At 43.4% G+C, this 20,981-nt stretch overlaps 1 protein-coding gene across 1 annotated transcript in view; it reads right to left on the bottom strand.

Annotated features, from left to right (window-relative positions):
* The window catches only part of dhx57 (DEAH (Asp-Glu-Ala-Asp/His) box polypeptide 57), a 96,837-nt gene that overhangs the window by 28,197 nt on the left and 47,659 nt on the right, over window positions 1-20,981 (bottom strand). Inside the window, exons 13-16 of the mRNA XM_067989284.1 lie at window positions 14,482-14,693; window positions 5,244-5,360; window positions 3,232-3,328; window positions 1,288-1,461 (exon numbers count right to left, since the gene is read on the bottom strand). Of these exons, the coding sequence (XP_067845385.1) occupies window positions 1,288-1,461; window positions 3,232-3,328; window positions 5,244-5,360; window positions 14,482-14,693 (600 nt within the window). The remainder of the gene's footprint in view (window positions 1-1,287; window positions 1,462-3,231; window positions 3,329-5,243; window positions 5,361-14,481; window positions 14,694-20,981) is intronic.

Below are 20,981 nucleotides of genomic sequence, written 5' to 3'. Positions count from 1 at the left end.
TCAGATGAGGTTCACGTTGCACTCCCGTACAATGTTAGAATTTTGAATTTGAGACCAAAAGCAGATCTAAAATACCACAAGTATATCATCAGGGGAGTGGGACGAATTGGGTAGCTCTTTCAAAGAGTCGGCACAGGCACGATGGGACGAATGGCTTCCTTCTGTGTGCTGTAAGATTCTATGATTATATGAAGATCAACTTTATTTATCTCCCAACTGTCCCTGACATATATGGCTACACCCTCTCCTTTTCTGTCCTCTGAACACTCCATACCCCTGAATGTTAAATTGATTTCCATCCTCTGGGTTTAGCCATGTTTCTGATATTCCCACCACATCACAGATCCCTATTGCTACAACAACTTCCAGTTCCAGCATCTTAATACTAATGCTTCCAGCATTCTTGTATAAGCATCTTACTGGAGATTTGCCTCTTTTCCTGTCCCCCAGTGTCTCTTTTTTCCTGGGCTCTGGTACATATACGTCTCTGGACTTCTGTGTCCATACCCACCTGTTGACTACCTTTTGCCCTATGGGGTCAGTACCATCTGAGATCCAAATACTTCTCTGCCCTCTTCCCACCAATCTAGTTGCAATGATTTCCACTCGCTGCCTCAATGTTCCTTGCAAGTCTTTCTTCCTACTTGAATTAGGTGCAGATATCTCTCTTGTGCCAGTCCTTTTTATTCAGAAAATATTCTCAATTATTTATGAAGGTTAGCGTTGTTGTTTTCATAGAATCAAAGAACACAAAAAGGCGGCCATTCGGCCCATTGTGGCCGTGCCGGCTCTTTGAAAGAGCTATCCAATTAGCGCCACTCCCCTGCTCTTTCTCCATAGCCTTGCAAATTTTTCCACTTCAAGTATTTTTCCAATTCCCTTTTGAAAGTTATTAATGACTCTGTTTCCACTACCCTTTCAGGCAGTGCATTCCAGATCATAACAACTCACTGCGTAAATAAAATGTCTCCTCATCTCCCCTCTGGTTCTTTTGCCCCCAGTTTGCTAGCCACTCATGTACATCCTCAGTTTACTCCAACCAGAGAACATCAGCATCCTAACAGGTCCCTGACATGACGACATCATGTAAAATTATTGTGTTACGCCTAGACACATGATTCTGGACTAACACTACTCCAAACCAATTCCAACAATAACCCTTAACATAAGGTGGTTGTCTAGGCTGGATTCAAACCTTTGCTCAAGAGGTAAAAAGATGGCGCCCTAACCCACAGTGCCACTGTCTCCAACAAGTCATTAGTGATTTTTTTTTAAACTGGTCTGTACCTCTTTTCTTTCATCTTGCCGGAATCAATAACGTAAACAACATCATCAATGGTGACTGAAGTTTCAGCAATATTGGTGGAGATTATGATCTTGGTAGTTCCATCGGGAGGGCGCAGGAAGACAGCTTGTTGCTCCTCACTAGACAATGAAGAGTGGAGTGGGTGTATAACACACCTGGAAGAGAGCAGTAACTTTATTTCACTGTGATGGTAGAGAGTCAATGAAGAACATTTGTTGGCAATGGTTTAAAAATGGTAAAGTTATTTGAAATGTTTTGCTGTGTATTAATACAAGAGCAGAGAAATTCTGAAGCAGTAACATTAAGTTAAATGTATTAATTACCCATAAAAGTATTGTTTAAAAAGAACTACTCTCCCTGTGCCACACCATCCCATCTCAAAATGATGGGCAATGTGTTCATATGCCTCACCATTGCTGGTCTGAAGCTGGTTGCTAGGAGATGCCACCCAGGGTGATTCCCCTCTGATTTATTTTCTTTCTTCTCTAAGTGTTTGGACTCTGCATAGCAACTACCCATAATAACATGGCTGAGAATCAAAAACTCAGCAAGTAGGTGGTCAGCTGCCCATACCATACGGATCCAACACCCAAATGCAAACTGTTCTTAAAAGCACACGCACAGTCTTCACAGTGAAATCAAATAAGAGCAAGCTATAAAATGTACAAAGGAAGCCTAGCTTAGGTGCGATACAGGAACAAAATGGAACTTCCACATCTCATTCATTGCAAAGCTACCCCTCAGTTGCCTCTTTTTAGCCAAACATTTGTTTTCTCTTGTAACTCTTAACTCTCTATTAAACCCAAGTCCATCTAAGATGTGAACACTGCTCCCATAACTGGGGAGGCTATTCTAGCAGCTTTCTCAACTCTGGACAGGATACAGGGAAAGGCTTGTGGTTTGACAGGTGATCTCTCTCTTGCCTCTTGCCTCCAACCCATAATATTACTATAGCTAGTGCTTCTCTGAACTTTTTTGCTAAGCTCCAAATTTACCATCCTGCATGCTCTTCCCCCTCCCTCCATCTCAGGGTTGAAATCAAGATTAATGACACAGCTTCTTACTCATTCTTATCAATAACTTCAAAACTGTGGAACTGCTTACCTTCCTCAATCTTTTCTTCCTCTACAACCTTCAGGTTTTTAAAGCCAAGTCACTCATTTCTGATTTACCCAGTCTGTTTTTTTAAAACTCTTTCCCATCTTGATGATGTCCTGCACTTACAGATTAGGTTCAGGACAAATGTCCCCATTGTTCCCTTCCCCCCTCCAATGAGGAGAGCCATTTAGAATTTTCATCACAATATAACGTACAAGGCATTATGACACATTCCAGTGTAATTTACAGCGTGGTGTAATGTATTTGCAAATAAACAATAAAAAAGCGAAGAAGCTGGGGCCTTTTAAAAGAGGAAATTCAACTTTAATTAGCTCTTTCCACTCTGTTTAAATCACAGAAATTTACAGCACAGAGGGAGGCTATTCAGCCCATCAAGTCCATGCCAGCTCTCTGAAAGAGCCATCCACTTAGTCCCTTTTCCTCATCCCTTTTAATTTTTTCTTTTTCAAATACTTATTCACTAAAAGCTATAACGGACTCTGCTTCCATCATTATTTCTGGTAGGGCAGTCCATGTCCTAACAACTCACTGAGTAAAAAAAAAATCCTAGTTTCTCCCATCTTTCTTTTAGCCACGATCTTGGGTCCTTTAACTGTCGACTCACTGACCAGTGGAAATAGTTTCTCCCTCTTTACATTATCAAAACTTTTAGTGAAAAAAGCCCCAGTTTCTCTAGTCTCTCCACATATCCTCTCATCCTTGGTTACATCTCAGTGACTCTCTTGTTCATTCCACTTCATGACCTTGGCATCGTTAAAGTTGAGCACCCAAATAATGAGCCAAGCCTTACTTTATTTCTTACAGACCTTTTGTCACGCCTGTTGTTGAAGTAAGGGTTAGACTGAAGCTGTTCGTATAACGTCTTGATTTCTGCCAGGCCAGGCAAGAATATCAAAACAGCACCTGTTGGAATTATTAAATTAAATTAAAATAAACAAACACATGAAACATGATTCAGTTATTTTCTCATTTTGCGTTACCTCAGTAACAGTCTAGTAATCATAAAGATAAGCATTTCTAAATTAGATTCTGGCCCAATGATTTTTAAAAAATCACCAGGTTTCCTTAATAAAAGTAATACAGGCTATTCATTGGACATACTGCAGATCATCTCACTCATGAGCAGAAAGGAAGCTAAACCATTTCCTTATTTAATGCACAACTTGGCAGGTCTGGAATCCTATTTGGAAAATGAAAATCACTCAGTTATGTTTTAGAATCATGCAAAGGGAGAAGGAGAAGAGAGTGAGATATCCTGTTTATCCCACTGAAAATGTACAACAAATAATGGAGAATTGATAGGTAACAGAGTGACCCAAAGGGGCAGGCAGCTTGTTCATGGAATCACACAGTACAGAAGGTCATTCGGCCCATCATGCCTGTGCCGGCTCTTTGAGTTATCCAATTAGTCCCACTCCCCTGATAGTTCTGCAAATTTTTCCATTTCAAGTATATATCCAATTCCATTTTGAAAGTTACTATTGAATCTGCATCCACCACCCTTTCAGTCAGTGCTTTCCAGGTCACAACTCGCGGTGTAAAAAAAAATTCTCATCTCCTCTCTGGTTCTTTTGCCAATTATCTTAAATCTATGTCCTCTTGTTACTGACCCTCCTGCCAGTGGAAGCAGTTTCTCCTCATTTGCTCTATCAAAACTCCTCAGAATTTTGAACACAATCTTCCTTTAACCTTCTCTGCTCTAAGGAGAACAATCCCAGCTTCTCCAGTCTCTCCACATAACTGAAGTCCCTCATCTCTGGTAAATCTCCTCTGCACCCTCTTTAAGACTTTGAATTCTTAAACACCAACAGTCCAAAGTAGGGTTTGAGCCACAACCATCTCATGAAGAGTGTCAGGCTCTACCGACTGAGCAAGCCGGGCCTAGAAGGAAGGTGGGGCAGAAAACAATCAATCAATCAGAGCCGGGGGGGGGGGGGGGGGGGAGGGTGGGAGGGGAGGGGGGGGGGAAAGAGCCGGGGGGGGGGGGGGGGGGGGGGAGAGGCGGGCAGGATTGCTGGACCTGCAGGTGACAAGGGGCGTTGGAGAGTGCAGATTAGTGGTACCAAGCCAGGAACAGCTGAACACATGCTCCAGATTGAGCTGCAGTACCACCCACTTCAATAACTTGCTTATAAGACGTCTACCGCCCCTTCAGTCCCATTTGACGACTTAAATTTCTAATCTGGTTCGCAAGTATATATAACTAATATAGAGTTCTTGAGTTACTGTGCTTAAGGTGTACAGTGTGCTAAGACCCAGACAGAAATCTGATGACTTTACAAAACCCTGGAATTCCCTTGCAACCTCCACCAGGGTCTTCAGACACTAGTTTGAAATCCATACTCTAACTTCAGTGCAGTACTGAGGGAGAGGTGCCGTCTTTCAGATGAGACGGTAAACCGAAGCCCCGACTGCCCTCTCAGGTGGATGTAAAAGATCCCACGGCACAATTGGAAGAAGAACAGGGGAGTTCTCTCCGGTGTCCTGGCTGATACTTATTGCTCAGCCAACATCACTAAAAACAGATTATCTGGTCATTATCACATTGCTGTTTGTGGGATCTTGCTGTGCACAAATTGGCTGCCGTGTTTCCTACATTACTACAGTGATTACACTTCAAAAGTACTTTATGGTTGTGAGGCAATTTGAGACATCCTGAGGTCGTGACAGGCGTTATGTAAATGCAAGACTTTACTTCTTTTATTATTGATTCCTCTACCAGATTCTCCCAGCTTTGATTTCCTTTCTCTACCATCTGCTCTCTGTAAAAATCACAGCAATAAGAGGTACACAGCAGACTGTATGAAGTCCCACTAACCTGGAGGGTAATTGTGTTCTCCATCCACTATCCACTCCAGTAGAGCTTCTATTAAATCCAAATTGATCTTATCCAGGTCCATACCAGCCATACTCTTCAATGCAGCCTTACTAACTCCTAAAAAAGGAAAGAATCACACTAACTAAAACAGTATAAAAAAGTGCAGTTACTGCCAGGAAACAAACTCTAAGTGTATTATCGCCATCAGCTGTGCAGTTCACATGCACTAACTGCATATAAACCAGATGAGCCAAAATTGCACAAGTTTCCTCCCTACTCCACCAGAATGTTAATAAAGGTATAAATAACGTGCGGTGGACGCCTGTTCGTTGAATTCCTTCAAGTGAGAGCTGGACCTGTTTCTGGCTGGGGCAGAGATCACCTTGTACAAAAGGTAGGTACTGTATGGCATTATCAGAGTCAGAGTGATCTCCTGGACTAGTTTCAATTGCCTAAGGGGGTTGTAAAAAGGAATTTCCCACATTTTCCCCCCAAATTGGCCTGGGTTTGTATCTGGTTTTTCACCTCTCCCAGGAGATTACATAGTTTTGGGTGGGGTGGTGAGTGTATATATTGTGATGCACAAGGCATCGCAGTTGTGTAGGACAGGCTGGATGGGCCAGAGGGTCTTTTCCTGTCAATCATTTCATCATCATTCCGAACATACTAACATAGTATAAAATCCATCTACAAATGTCACTGTACAGTAGGAAACAGAGTACCAAGTGTCATGGAGCAGACATGCAGTTTCCTGCATGGCAACTTTTGAAGGAGCCAAGAGCTGGTGAAAATCTGGAATGTTTTTTGTGTTTGTGAGGTGATATTATCAAGATTTCTGAGCACAGGTGTTGCTCCAAGAACACTCACTTTGGAAAGGAACCAAGAGCCTGAACAGATCAAGTCAGTCACTTATAAAATCTGGCTCAAATACATCTTGTTAAATTTATTAAGTGACGTAACATTTAAAGATACAATGCAGAAATTAGTTTCCAGAATGTCTGTTTATGAAAGAAATACTGTTGATTAAAAGAAAGTCCATTATGAAGTTTAGTCATATCTTCAGTATTAGGTAGCACCAAATAATAACCCCATTTCTAACAGTATATAGAGAGAGGATAAACAATGGCTAGGAGTGTGCTACAAGACTATGCTACACTTGAGGGGTTTGGATGACATCGTGAAGTACAACGGTGGAGTTAGGTTTAAATAGTCATCAAAACCTAGATAGAAGGCCTATTCGGGAGGGGGTATAGGTGTGGAGGAGACTGCACAAGTAGGGTGGGGAAAGATCATGTGGGAATTGATATAATGAGGACAAGAATTTTATAATATGTACATATAGAATGGTCAATTCTGGGGCATTCCAAGATTCCATCCTTTTTCTCATTAAACGTTGCCCCTTTGCAACCTTATCAGTAGGCACGCACAAATACGCTTGAGACACACAGTTCTATCTCTTGACCACTAGTACCCTCATCTCCATGGCCAGCTCAGTGTTGTCAAACACCAAGTTATGGATGAAACAAAAAAAAAGCAGATCAGGTAGCATCCGAGATGAGAACAGATAAGTTAACATTTCAGGTGTGGACTCTTGGTCATGGTTGGGCCAGAACTTCATCCAACTGAATATTGGGAAGACCAAAGCCATCTTATTCAGCTCCTTCCAAAAGCTCTGCACCTTTGCCCTCCTCCAATTCCATTATCTTCCCTGGCTGCACACCAAATTTGATAAGTGACTTAATCTGTTCAGACGCTTGGTTCCTTTCAAACCCTCCGTGTCCCGTTTGATCTGGAGCTAAGTCTCAAACCCCCACATCCTATCCCCCAACACACTCATCAGCTTTCTGCTATACACGAACTCCAACTCATCCAAAACTCCACATTCTGCCCCTAGTCCCACTCACCCATCACTCCTGTTTGTGAAGACTTCCATTGGCTTGCTGTCCCGCAGTGCATTATATTCAAAATCTTTGTCCACAATTATAAATCCATCCATGGCCTTGCTCCCAACTTACATCTGCAAGCTTCTCACACCTTACACCCCAGCCTATGTTTTTGGTCCTCTGATGCAGGCCTCCTGTGCATCCCCTCCCCCTCCATTTCACCACCGGTGGTACGACCTTCAGCTGTCTTGGACCTACTTTTTTAGAACTCTGTCCCTAAACCTCTCCATTTTGCTACTTCTCCCCTGCCTTTAAGAGCAACCTAAGGTGTCAGCTCTCACCCCTCTGAGTCAGAATGGTATGGATTCAAGCTCCACTCCAGAGACCTGAACACATAACCTTGGCTGACACTTCAGTGCTGCACAGTTGGAGCTGCTGTCTTTCAGATGAGACATTAAACCCATGCACTATTCGATGAAGAGCTGGGGAGTCCTCCCTGGTGTCCTGGCCAATATTTATCCCTCAACCAACAACACTAAAACAGATTATCTGGTCATTATCTGTTTGTGGGACCTTGCTGTGCGCATCTTGGCTGCCACGTTTCCTACACTACAATGGTGACTACATTTCAAAAGTACTTCATTGGCTATAAAGTGCTTTGGGATATCATGAGGTCGTGAATGGTGATATATAAATGCAAGTGCTTTCTTTCTTTCCCTCCTTCAAACCTATATTTTCAAGCATGCTTTCGGACATCTCTCCTAATTCTCTGAATGCATGGCACCCAGTTCTGCTCTGGGAAGCATCTTGGGACATTTTCTATGTTAAATGTAGACGTATTCTGATGAAGCGTCAACCACTCATCAGAGACAGAGTGACTGAGCACTTGGACAAGTGTTAGCTGATCCAAGACAGTCAGTCTGAATTTGTCTTGTCTGACTAATCTAGCTGAACTTTTTGAGGAGGTCACTAACATGATGTCTAGGGGGGGGGTGTCTATAGATGTCGTCTATATGGACTTCCATAAAGCATTTGATAAGGTTCTGCACAAGAGATTATCAAAAATGAGAGTGCATGGAATTGGACATAACCTTGTGACATGGGTTGAAAACTGGTTGAGAGGTAGGAGACAGAGATTAGGGATGAACTAAATTGCTCTAGGTTACTGGACAATACAGGAAAGTGATCTGAGAGTACAGGTGGGTAGCTCACTGATAACAACAGCACAGTGTGCAGCAGCAATATGGACATTTAACTGGATCTTGGGATACACAGCCAGAGGAATCCCAGGAGGTGGTGAGCATGGAAAAGGCACAGATATAGCATCAACAGAAGCACTATGTACAAATCTGGTTGCTGTACTCCAGGCATTGGAAGCAGAGTAGAAAACAGTAACCAAGCTAATGCCTAGCCTATTGGAGGAGGAGAGTTTTAAGAGCTTTTGACCATTTATTCTAGAAAAGAGAAGACTCAGAGGAATCGTTAGTGAAGGGTAAATCAGATGGGACTGCTATTGAATTATCTTTATATTAATTTCCTTACGTTAACTGTGTCCAGTAACTTTTCAATTGTAGCTGATCTTACTAGCAGTTTAATTATCCCTTTGATATGGACAGATCCCGTAACAAGACATGGATTCTGTCGGTACAAGTGGGTGTGTCGACAACACGGCATCTTGTAGGTTATTCCTCTTTAAACTTCACAGGGATGCAGAAGAGGTCTGACATTTTAATGACGGTTAAGTGTCTGTAAAAATGAAGGTGGCAGGAAAGGGTTGTATTGATCAGACAAAAATGGCTGTACACGAGGCAACCTTGGAAGGCAACATCTGTCAAAAGGAATACGGTCCAAGATGATGGAAAAGTAAAACCTGCACAGAATGTTATAAAGCCTTTGATAGTTCATGAATTTCTGTACCTGTCTTCAGTTTAAGGATCTAATTGACAGATCAATCAGGATGTGTAAAATTAAAGTCATTGTTAAGGAACATGAAAGGAAGATTAGGTGAGGCTGAAACATAACAGGATTGGGAAAAAAAAGATATGAGTAGTTGCTGGGAGAAAGAACTCAGAATTCAATGAGGCCTGATCAGTCTTGAAACCTCGAGCTCGAGACAGTTAGCGTATTTAAAATTCTCTGGTGAATTCTCAAGGTTTTGCTGTAAGTGATGCTGTTAAGTGTATGTTTAATAATTGTCAATAATAGTTATCATATGCTTAATAAATTTGTGAATGTCTACGTGTAATACTGTGAAACCTATTATTTTGAGGAATAACTTATAAGTAAAAACACAGTTCCTTTAACAGAGTAGATAAATTGAACCACGGGAGGAACCCCAATAATATATTCAAAATTGACAAAATCTAAAACCAGGGAATATGAGTGCAAGCTTAGAAAAGGGGAGGTGCACAGATAGTTTAGATATAACTATTTTATGCAAAGGATGATAAAAGTGTGGAATGGATTGTTCAGGGAGGCAGACAGTGAGGAAATATTTATGGGAGAATTGGCTAGATATTTGAGGGAACGGGCAAATGAGCAGTATTAGTTTGTGGGACTTGTTTCCTGTGTTCTTTTGGAACAAGAAATGGTACACCAGCCTTTCTGTAAAAGGGATCTTTTTCAGGGAGCCATACAGAATGTGTGTTTACAGTGAAGGGAATGCTATAGAAAGAATAATAGTACACTTTATTCAGGGATGTACGAACAGAGCACATTAAACCAGAGGACACTGTATGTTGGGCTGTTAGAGAATTGGAACTGTACACCCTCAGCTGTTTTACCAAATATTTCTCAACAAGTCTAAACATATTTTCAGAAGTATGTTAGCAAAATGAAGATCATTTAGAAAAGGACAATAGCAGAACGGAGTAACAAAAAAACAGCTGGCTTCGAGTGATCAGCTTTAACATAATCAAGGACATCAGATGGCATCAAGCTGCTTTTGTGATTTGCACAGTTAGCACTTTCTTATGATCCAACTTTGTTGCACGAAATCCATGTCAGCTGCTCTGTGTAATGCAGCAGGTACAAATGTTTTTTCTACGTAAGCATTAAAGTCAACTTAATGAATGTGCCTGAGCTGGACTTCTGCCAGTGCCACTCTCTAACTGATCTTTAGGTGGCACACAAGAGCGATTCTCCCTCCCATTTCTTCCTCATTCCTGGTGAGCAGAATCCTAGTCTTTGCTCAGTGCTTCCCAAGACAGCACAGCTAAGACTCAAAACTGCACACAAATACACTGCCCGACTGACATGCCCTTAGTACAACCTTTACAACACAAGTATTCAGAAGAACAGCAATACATGACAAAAGAGGAGAAAGATCTATTTCACTTTGTACTAATATTGTGTTGAATATGACGGGTTTTGAGAAAGAAACGGTTTCCATTGGCAGAAGGGTCGATAACCACAGGATGTAGATTTAAGGTAATTTGCAAAAGAACCAGAGGGGAGATGAGGCCACAAAGAGATTTCAACAAGGATGACAATTTTAAATTTGAGGCATTTGGGGATTGGGAGCCAATGTAAGTCAGCAAGGACAGGGGTGATGGATGAGCAGGACTTGGATATGGGCATCAGAGTTTTGGATAAGCTGAAGTTTTCAGAGGGTGGGGGGTGGATGGGCCAATCAAGAGAGCATCGGAATAATCGAGTTCGGAAGTGACAGAAGCACGGATGAGAGTTTCAGCAGCAGATGGGCTGAGGCAGTGGTGACGACGGGCAATGTTTCAGAGGTGAAAGTAGGCGATCTTTGTAATGGAGACGACATGGGGTCAGCAGCTCAGCTTAGGTCAACTAGGACGCACAGACTGCAAACAGTTTGGGTCAGCCTGAGATAGGAGCCAGGGATGGGGATCCAATCGGAGTTTGTGGCGGGGGTCGAAAATGATGGCTCTGGTCTTCCCAATGGAGGAAAGTGCAGCTCATCCAAGACTGGATGTCAAACAAGCAGTCTGACAACAAAGAGGTAGTGGAGGGGTTGAGCAAGGAAGTGGAGAAGTAGAGCTGGGTGTCGTCAGTGTACATATAGAAGCTGACCCCATGTCTCTGGCAGCAATGGTGCGAGGTGCCGGAAGGGAAGTAATTGCTGGAAATGCTCTGGCTACGATGGGAGAGGTACAAGTGGAACCAAGCGAGGGCAGTCTCATTCAGCCGTACAATGGAGGACGCTGTGGTCAAAAGCTTCAGGGGTCGAGGACAATATGAGAGATGGGAATGTGTTACATTTATTTGGTGTCAGTTTAGGAAACATAAGAAATAGGCCTGCTCCGCCATTCAATAAGATCATGGCTGATCTTCCACCTCAACTCCACTTCGCTCCCTATCTCCATATCCCCTGGATTCCCTTAGTGTCCAAATATCCACTGATCTCAGACTGAGCATCCACAGCCCTCTGGGTTAGAGAATTCCAAAGATTCACAACCCTCTGAGTGAAGAAATTTTTCCTCATCTCAGTCCTATATGGCCGACCCCTTATCTTGAGACTATGACCTCTAGTTCGAGACTCTCCAGCCAGGGGAAACAGCCTCTGAGCATCCATCCTATCAAACCCTCTAAGAATTTTATACATTTCGATGAGATCACCTCTCATTCTTCTAAACTCCAAAGAATATAGGCCCATTCTACTCAATCTCTCCTCATAGGACAACCCTCTCATCCCAGGAATCAATCCGGTGAACCTTCATTGCATCCCCTCTAAAGCAAGTATATCCTTCCTTAGGTAAGGAGACCAAAACCGTATATAGTACTCCAGGTGTGGTCTCACCAGAGCCCTATATAATTGCAGCAAGACCTCCTTACTCTTATACTCCAACCCCCTTGCAATAAAGGATAACATACCATTTGCCTTCCTAATTGCTTGCTGTACCTGCATGTTAACTTTCTGTGACTCATGTACAAGGACACCCAAATCCCTCTGACTACCAACATTTCTTAGTCTCTCACCTTTTAAAAAATATTCTGCTTTTCTATTCTTCCTACCAAAGTGGATAATTTAATACTTCCTCACATTGTACTCCATCTGCCATCTTCTCGCCTACTCACTTAATCTGTCTAGATCCCTTTGCAGCCTCTTTGTGTCCTCCTCACAGCCTACTTTCCCACCTAACTTCGTAATGTCAGCAAACTTGGATACATTACACTCGGTCCCCTCATCTGAGTCATTGATATAGATTGTAAACAGCTGAGGCCCAAGCACTGATCCTTGCGGCACCCCATTAGTTACAACCTGCCAACCCAAAAAGGATTCATTTATTTCTATTCTCTGTTTTCTGTTAACCAATCCTCAATCCATGCAAAAATATTACCCCCAATCCCATGAGCCCTAATCTTGTGTAACAACCTCTTGTTTGGCACCTTATTGAATGCCTTTTGAAAATCCAAATATACTACATCCACTGGTTCCCCCTTATTTACCTTGCTCGTTATATCCTCAAAAACTCTAATAGATTTGTCAAACACTATTTCTCTTTCATAAAACTGTGCTGACTCTGCCTAATCATGTTATGATTTTCTAAGTGCCCTGTTACTGCGTCCTTGATAATAGATTCTAGCATTTTCCCTACTACTGATGTCAGGCTAACTGGTCTATAGTTCCCTGTTTTCTCTCTTCCACTCTGTCTTGAATAGCAGGGTTACATTTGCTACCTTCCAATCCATGGGGACTATTTTAGAACGTAGGGAATTCTGAAAGATCAAAACCAACGCATCCACTATCTCTGCAGCCACCTCTTTTAAAACCCTCGGATGTAGGCCATCAGATCTTGGGGGATTTGTCGGCTTTTAGTCTCATTAATTTCTCCAGTACTTTTTCTTTACTAATCTTAATTGCTTTAAGTTCCTCACTCTCATTAGACCCTCGGTTCCCCACTATTTCCAGTATGTTTTTTGTGACTTCTACTGTGAAGACAGATACAAAATATTTGTTTAACGTCCCTGCCATTTCCTTATTCCCCATTATAATTTATCCTACCTCTAAGGGATCTACGTTTACTTTCGCTAATCTCCTCCTTTATACATACTTATAGAAGCTCCTATAATCTGTTTTTATATTTCTTGCCAGTTAACTCTCATATTCAATTTTCTCCCTCTATCAATTTCTTGGTCATCCTTTGCTGATTGAGGATTGGGTGGGTTTTACCAGGCATACTACCCTTTTTGTCAATGTTGTAAGCCTCTTCTTTTAAATCTAATACTATCCTTAACTTCTCTAGTTAGCCACGGTTGGATCATTTTTCCCATGGAGTTTTTATTCCTCAAAGGAATGTATATTCATTGACAATTATGAATTATTTCTTTAAATTTTCACCATTGCTTATCTACCATCATCTTTTAATCTAATTTCCCAATCTACCTTAGCCAACTTGCCCCTCATACCTATGTAATTAGCTTTGTTTAAATTTAAGATCCTAGAAACTAATGTAATTGATAGCAAGAATCCATTGTTCATGGCTAAGATTAACTCAGTGTCCTGTGAAAAAAAAGTGAATCTATAAGTGTTTCGTGATAATTAGACCCGTTAGTTTTTTTTTAAAACTGTAAATACTTTCCTTTGATGTATGTTAGCACTTTCAGATGGAACATTAATTCCTCCCCATGTTTGTATCACACACTTCCTGGTCACTAACAGCATGGCTCAATATGGACAAGGGTTTCCCTCGAGCCAGTAGTCTGACTTAAACTCTACCCTGTCCTGACAATGTGCCTTAACTCCAACCCCAAACACTGACAACTGCAACAACAGAAACTTGCTTTTATATAGCACCTTTAACGTGGTAAAACTCCCCAAGGCTCTTCACAGGAGTGCAATCAGACAAAGTTTGACACCGAGCCACCTTAGGCGACACTAGGACAGGTGACCAAAAGCTTGATCAAAGAGTTTTAACAAACGTCTTAGAGCATAGAGAGGTGGAGAGGTTTAGGGACGGAATTCCAGAGCTTAGGGCCTAGGCAGCTGAAGGCATCGCCACCAACAGGGGAGCGAAGGAAATCACGGATGCACAAGAGGCCAGAATTGGAGAAACCCAGAGTTCTTGGAGGGTTTTAAGGCTGGAGGAGGTTACAGAGTATTACATTTCCATTTCTCGCAGCAGCTATCCCTGTGGGTCTCCAAGTAAGACTGCAACCTGTTTTGTGATGTCACATACTCACTAGCAACTAGGCTGAGGTTAGCCAAACTAGGTTGACCAAGGATCCTAACAACACTCAAGGGGAGATGATAACTTATATACTCTGGCTGTATTCAAACCCAATTCCGAAAGATGAAAGGACAGCGTGCTTAATCATTTTGTTACTTGTTCCTACAACAGTCATGTGTAAAACAAAAATGCTGCATTTTCTGTACAGAAGCCTACCTTTGTATCGGATCATCAGTTGTTTAAGAGTCAGATGTTGGTCTGGGATGCTGTCTTTGATTGATAGTTGATCTTGTAGATGTAAAGACGTTAGCTGCTCCTCAACCCGTTCCACTGAACTCCGGTTAGTTTTACCTTTAGCTCCGCAAGGCTTGTCATATTGATTCGGCTTTACAGTTCGTGCATAGGGGCTTCTATCTTCCAAAACGTATCTAGAATAAACATCGTGGGAGTTTATATTAGAGGACAAGAACTTTATTTCCTGCTCTTTCAGATTTGTTTCCTCCTCTACGCTCGACTCTCAGAGAGTCTTCATTGCAGCTGAGAGGGAAGGCATGCACTGCTAGGCCTTCCCCCATGCTACTGTGAAATAAAGATGCTCGAGAGCAGCCAGTGGATTTTCCCCTCCCCATCAAAAAGCTAGTTCCTGGTAGACATTTCCTCACAGCAGGGAAGACCAGCAGCCCAGCATTGAGAGCGTCTTGGCACAAACCTAAATCCTGTCACGTTGGTGCTTTAGTACACTGCAGCACTACGGCACCAAGAAGTAAAAGCTTTAAATGTGAACGTAAAATGCAAGCACAATTTCTTCATTACTGCAAAACAACTTACACAGAAGGATGAAGAAAATGTGGCTTGTAGAAGTCAGAAAATGTTGCAAAACAAGCGATAATGATGTTCAAAGACAAGAGAGGAGTTTAGGTGGCTAAGGACTTGACCAAAAAAAAGACTTGCATTTATATAGCGCCTTTCATGACCTCAGGACGACCCAAAGCACTTTACAGCCAATGAAGTACTTTTGAAGTGTAGTCACTGTGGTAATGTAGGAAATGTGGCAGCCAATTTGTGCACAGCAAGGTCCCATAAACAGCATTGAGATAATGACCAAATAATCTGTTTTAATGGTGTCCGTGAGGGATAAATGTTGACCAGGACACCGGAGAGAACTCCCCTGCTCTTCGAAATAGTGCCACGGGATCTTTTACGTCCACCTGAGGGGGCAGACGTGGCCTCATCCGAAAGACGACACCTCCGACAGTGCAGCACTCCCTCGGTACTGCACTGGAGCGTCAGTCTAGATTTTATGCTCAAGTCTCTGGATAGAATCTGACACCAACACTTAAATTGACTTCCTTCGGTTGGCAGTCCAAGCTAGCCATCTGCTTAGAGCATGTTACAAGTGCAAATCATTTGCCCAACAAAGGACATAAAACACTGACTTGCTTGTGCAATTTAAATCATGTTTCCTGAGCAATGATTGTTCCACTCTCGGTTGGAAAAGAATAAAAGCAAATAGGCAAAACTCATCCTAACATTACCAGGCAAACGCAAGTGAAAGAAATACACACCAGATGATTGGGGCAAGCCTGGCCCACTAGGTCACTGAGATGTAATAAATCAGTTACTTAGGTGACCAACTGAAACTTGCTTACAGAGAGGTCAAATTATAAGTACACTCTAGATCATTAATAAGGACCAGTCCCCGGGTAAGATTCACATCAACTTGGAGGCAATACAACGTAAATACAGTCTCCACCAGTTATAGCAGGCGCACTAGTGTCAACACAATTTGCCCACTATATGTGGTGGCCGGTGTAACCAAGAAATTTAAAAAGGAGTTCTTTACAGACATAGGGATCAACAAGCTGGCAAGAAGGGTTCGCAGGAGTTCTAGAGGCCACGGGGCGGGGGAGGGGTGGTGGTGGCTCAAGGCAGTAGGGCTGAACTTTCTGACTGCCTGCCGCAGTTGTTGACAGTGCAAACAACTGATTGAAGCTACCCAATCTCCATCAGCTGTAGGCACTGTTAACAACTAGGGGAGGCAGTGGAGACTTTGGGCAGCTTCGATCAGCTGATGTGTTTAATGTGGGATCGGGTCAACCACTGCTACAGTGTTTTGGTTCCATTAATGTCTCTGTGAATCTGTTTGTGGCTCTATTTATGTTGCAAAGTGAGGTGTCAATTGGCTGCAGCCATTAACATTTTTTTTTAAAATCGGCTTTTACAAATCCATTAAGTACTGATCTGCACGAAATAGCCGGCACGCTTAATACGTTTTAAACGGCGTATTTGTAATTGACGCCTCTGGTGATGGCAAACGGACAGCGCCATTTGCCCGATATAGGTGGCTGTCCAGGATAAGCGAAGATGGATAGGGAAATGGAAGGGGGGGGGGGGGAAGGGGAGTAGCCTTAGTGATTAGAGATGAAATCACTTCAATGATAAAGGAGGATATAACGAGAGGTAAGCAGCCAACAGAGATCTTATGGGTTGAATTGAGAAATAGGAAAGGATCTAAGACTATAGTGGGAGTTACGTATAGGATCCCTGGCAGCAGCTCTGAAGTGCTAGATTGTATAAATGCAGAGATTAGATAAGCGTGTAACAAAGGCATAGTGGTCTTAATGGGGGACTTTAACCTTCACATAGATTGGGAAAAGCAACTGTCAGAAAGGTAGTGAATTTCTTGAGTGTGTCCGGGATAGTTTTCTACAGCAGTATGTCCTGGAGGCAACAAGGGGGCAAGCCATACTAGATTTAGTAATGAGTAATGAACCAGATTTAGTTAACGGCTTAACTGTGCGTGAACATCTATCCAATAGCGATCATAACATGATCGAGTTCAATGTAGTGTTTGAAAGGGAAAAAAGTGAGTCAGCTGCTAAGATTCTAGACTTGGGTAAGGCCGACTTCAATGGGATGAGACAGAGACTGTCCACAGTAAACTGGGCAAATCTGTTAATGGGTAAAGCAACTGATGATCAGTGGGAAATGTTTAAAGAAACATTTAACATGATACAGAACCGGTTTATACCAGAGGAGCAAGAACTCTACTTGCCAAAAAAAACAGCCATGGACAACTAAAGAGGTAAGGGACAGTATAAGACCTAAGGAAAAGGCATACAAAAAGGCAAAAAATGGCACAGATCCTGGCGAATGGGAAAGATACAAAGATCAATAAAGGGTTACAAAATAGATAGTAAGAGCTACAAAAAAAGAGAGTATGAAAAGAAACTTGCAAGAGATATCAAAACCAATACGAAGAACTTTTATAGTTATATTAGGAAAAAGAGGGTGGTCAGGAGCAGTGTTGGCCCCTTAAAAACTGAAAGTGGGGATACTGTCATTGACAATGGGGAAATGGTGGACATGTTGAATAATTACTTTGCTTCAGTATTTACAGTAGAAAAAGAGGATAGCATGCCGGAAATCCCAAGAAAACTAATATTGAATCGGGGACAGGGACTCAATAAAATTAACATAAGTAAAACAACAGTAATGAAGAAAATAATAGCACTAAAGAGTGACAAATCCTCAGGACCAAATGGTTTCCATCCCAGGGTTTTAAAGGGGGAAGCACATTGCAGATGCCCGAACTATAATCTTTCAAAGTTCTCTGGATTCAGGAACCGTCCCTCTAGATTGGAAAATTGCACGTCACTCCGCTTTTTAAGAAAGGAGAGGGAAACCAGGGAATTATAGACCAGTTAGCCTAACATCTGTTGTGGGGAAAATGCTGGAGTCCATGGGCTCGATTTTAGGTGGGTAACGCGCCCAGTGAATTCGGGGTGCTCCGCACGCGATTGCAGCCTAATTGAAGGCACTTACCTCGGCTTCCGGGTTTCGCGCTGGAAAGCTGCGCAGCGGGCGGACTACACGGCCGCATCATAGGCTGTCAGCTGGAGGAACCCATATTTAAAGGGGCAGTCCTCCACTGACTGATGCTGCAGAAAGGAGCCAAAATTACAGCATGGAGCAGCCCATGGGGAAGGCTGCTCCCAGGTTTAATGATGCCTCACTCCAGGTCCTACTGGATGGGGTGAGGAGGAGGAGGACAGAGATCTTCGGGAGGAAGTGGCCTGCCTCTGTCACCACGAAGGCCTGGCTCGAGGTGGCAGAGGAGGTCACCAGCACCACCAACACATATCACGCACCTGCATACAGTGCAGGAGGCGCTTCAATGACCTAAGTAGGTCAGCCGAAGTGTGTACACTTACTCATTCCCCTACACTCCGTCTGCCACATCACCGCCCTCACCCCACATCTCCTGCACTGCCAACACTACTCTGTCACATCACACCTCACACCCACTCAAAGCTCATCTTCATCTTACCTGCACTTACTCACCTCGCCAGTACTAATCCCACCACTACCACTCAACCCAATCCTCATACAATCTCATGGCTCTGTCTCATACTCACCCTCTCATGCATCTCTTTCACCCAACCTGCCACTACCTGTGCTGCAGCCACAGGGCATGCATCACATATGTGTAGTAGGAAGCGTAAGGCAAACATGTTGTGAGCATGAAGGGGATGCACAAGGGTGTTTGAGGGTTTGTCATGGTTTTTACTTAAATTTGATTTCTGATCAACTCACATTACATATTATATTGTCACCATTACTGCCACGTCTTTGCAAATCTTGTCTGGTTTGTGCAATAACGCCCTTTCCTGAGGATCACCGTGAAGACCCACAACTGATGCCACCCATTGTGTCACTGCAGAGTGGGTGTAGGTGTATTTGCAGGGCTCTTTTGTGCAGACGACTGACAGACGCCGGCCATGTCCCCGGTGGCACCCTGGAAGGATGCGGAGGAGAAGTTGTTGAGGGCAGTGGTGACTTTGACAGCGACAGGTAAGAAGATGGTGCTCGAGCCAGCTGGGAGCGGCTCGGCATGATGAGAGGCTGCAGATGTCCACGACTACATGTCAAGTGACTCTGAGCCTCCGTATGCAATGCTGCTCAGAGAGGTCCAGGAAGCTGAGCCTCGGTCTATGGACCCTGTGGCGAGGGTAGTGCCTTCTGCGACGCATCTCTCTCTGCGGTTGCCCTCCCTCCTGCTGTGCAGGTGGATGTGTCACAGCACTGTGTTGTGGAGCTCCACATGTCAGAGGTGGATGGCGTGGCCGGCGAGGTTGGTGATGCTGTTCGTCCTCCAAGGAGGTCATGACTGCAGCTATGGCGGCCCCCATCCGGAAGATGTATGTTTGAGGGGGTCCGCAAGGTAGGTAAATGTGTTTGCACACCGGGGTAAGTGTGCCAGTTGGTGAATTTTATTGTTAGGAGGAGGGTGGTGGAGGCCAAACTTTGTCCAAAGTGACAGAGTGGCCTCCTGCAATGCGTGAGGGTCTCCCCCACCCCTCCTGTCAAATGGACCTTTGCAGCTGCCACAGGCTGGTGGCTGCAACACGTCCATTTCAACTAGGAGTGTTTCCCCCAGTACGGGAAACAGTCTCAGTTGAGTTGAAAATCCCACCCCTCCTAAAATATCCTACAAATCAGGTCTGTAAACAACCTGATCTAATTAATTGGTTTAAGTGGGATCCCGCCGGCGGGAGTCCCACATGCGGGGGCTGCGCGCGCATCTAAGCGCGCCACTGGGGAACCCGGAAGTGGGCGGGTTGGAGTCGGAGTCGGACTCCGGACCTGCCCCGGGAATCCCCGATTTTCGGAGCCCCCCCGCCACGAACCCGCTGTCTCGGACGTCCGAAAATTGAGCCCTATAATTAAGGATAGGGTGACTGAACACCTCGAAAATTTTCAGTTAATCAGAGAGAGCCAGCATGGATTTGTGAAAGGTAGGTCGTGCCTGACTAACCTGATTGAATTTTTTGAAGAGATGACTAAAGTAGTGGTCAGGGGAATGTCAATGGATGTTATTTATATGGACTTCCAGAAGGCATTTGATAAAGTCCCACATAAGAGGCTGTTAGCTAAGATAGAAGCCCATGGAATCGAGGGAAAAGTACGGACTTGATTAGGAAGTTGGCTGAGCGAAAGGCGACAGAGAGTAGGGATAATGGGTAGGTACTCACATTGGCAGGATGTGACTAGTGGAGTCCCGCAGGGATCTGTCTTGGGGCCTCAATTATTCACAATATTTATTAACGACTTAGATGAAGGCATAGAAAGTCTCATATCTAAGTTTGCCGATGACACAAAGATTGGTGGCATTGTAAGCAGTGTAGATGAAAACATAAAATTACAAAGGGATATTGATAGATTAGGTGAATGGGCAAAACTGTGGCAAATGGAAATTAATGCAGGCAAATGTGAGGACATCCACTTTGGACCAAAAAGGATAGAACAGGGTACTTTCTAAATGGTAAAAAGTTAAAAATAGTGGATGTCCAAAGGGACTTAGGGGTTCAGGTACATAGATCATTAAAATGTCATGAACAGGTGCAGAAAATAATCAAGGAGGCTAATGGAATGCTGGCCTTTATATCTAGAGGACTAGAGTACAAGGGGGCAGAAGTTATGCTGCAGCTATACAAAACCCTGGTTAGACCGCACCTGGAGTACTGTGAGCAGTTCTGAGCACCGCACCTTCGAAAGGACATATTGGCCTTGGAGGGAGTGCAGCGTAGGTTTACTAGAATGATGCCCGGACTTCAAGGGTTAAGTTACGAGGAGAGATTACTCAAATTGGGGTTGTATTCTCTGGAGTTTCGAAGGTTAAGGGGTGATCTAATCGAAGTTTATAAGATATTAAG

Source organism: Heptranchias perlo, chromosome 8, assembly GCF_035084215.1.
Source record: "Heptranchias perlo isolate sHepPer1 chromosome 8, sHepPer1.hap1, whole genome shotgun sequence".
Lineage (NCBI taxonomy): Eukaryota > Metazoa > Chordata > Chondrichthyes > Hexanchiformes > Hexanchidae > Heptranchias > Heptranchias perlo.
The sequence above is the reverse complement of the archived record's forward strand: the minus strand, read 5'-3'. Positions and strand labels throughout refer to the sequence as shown.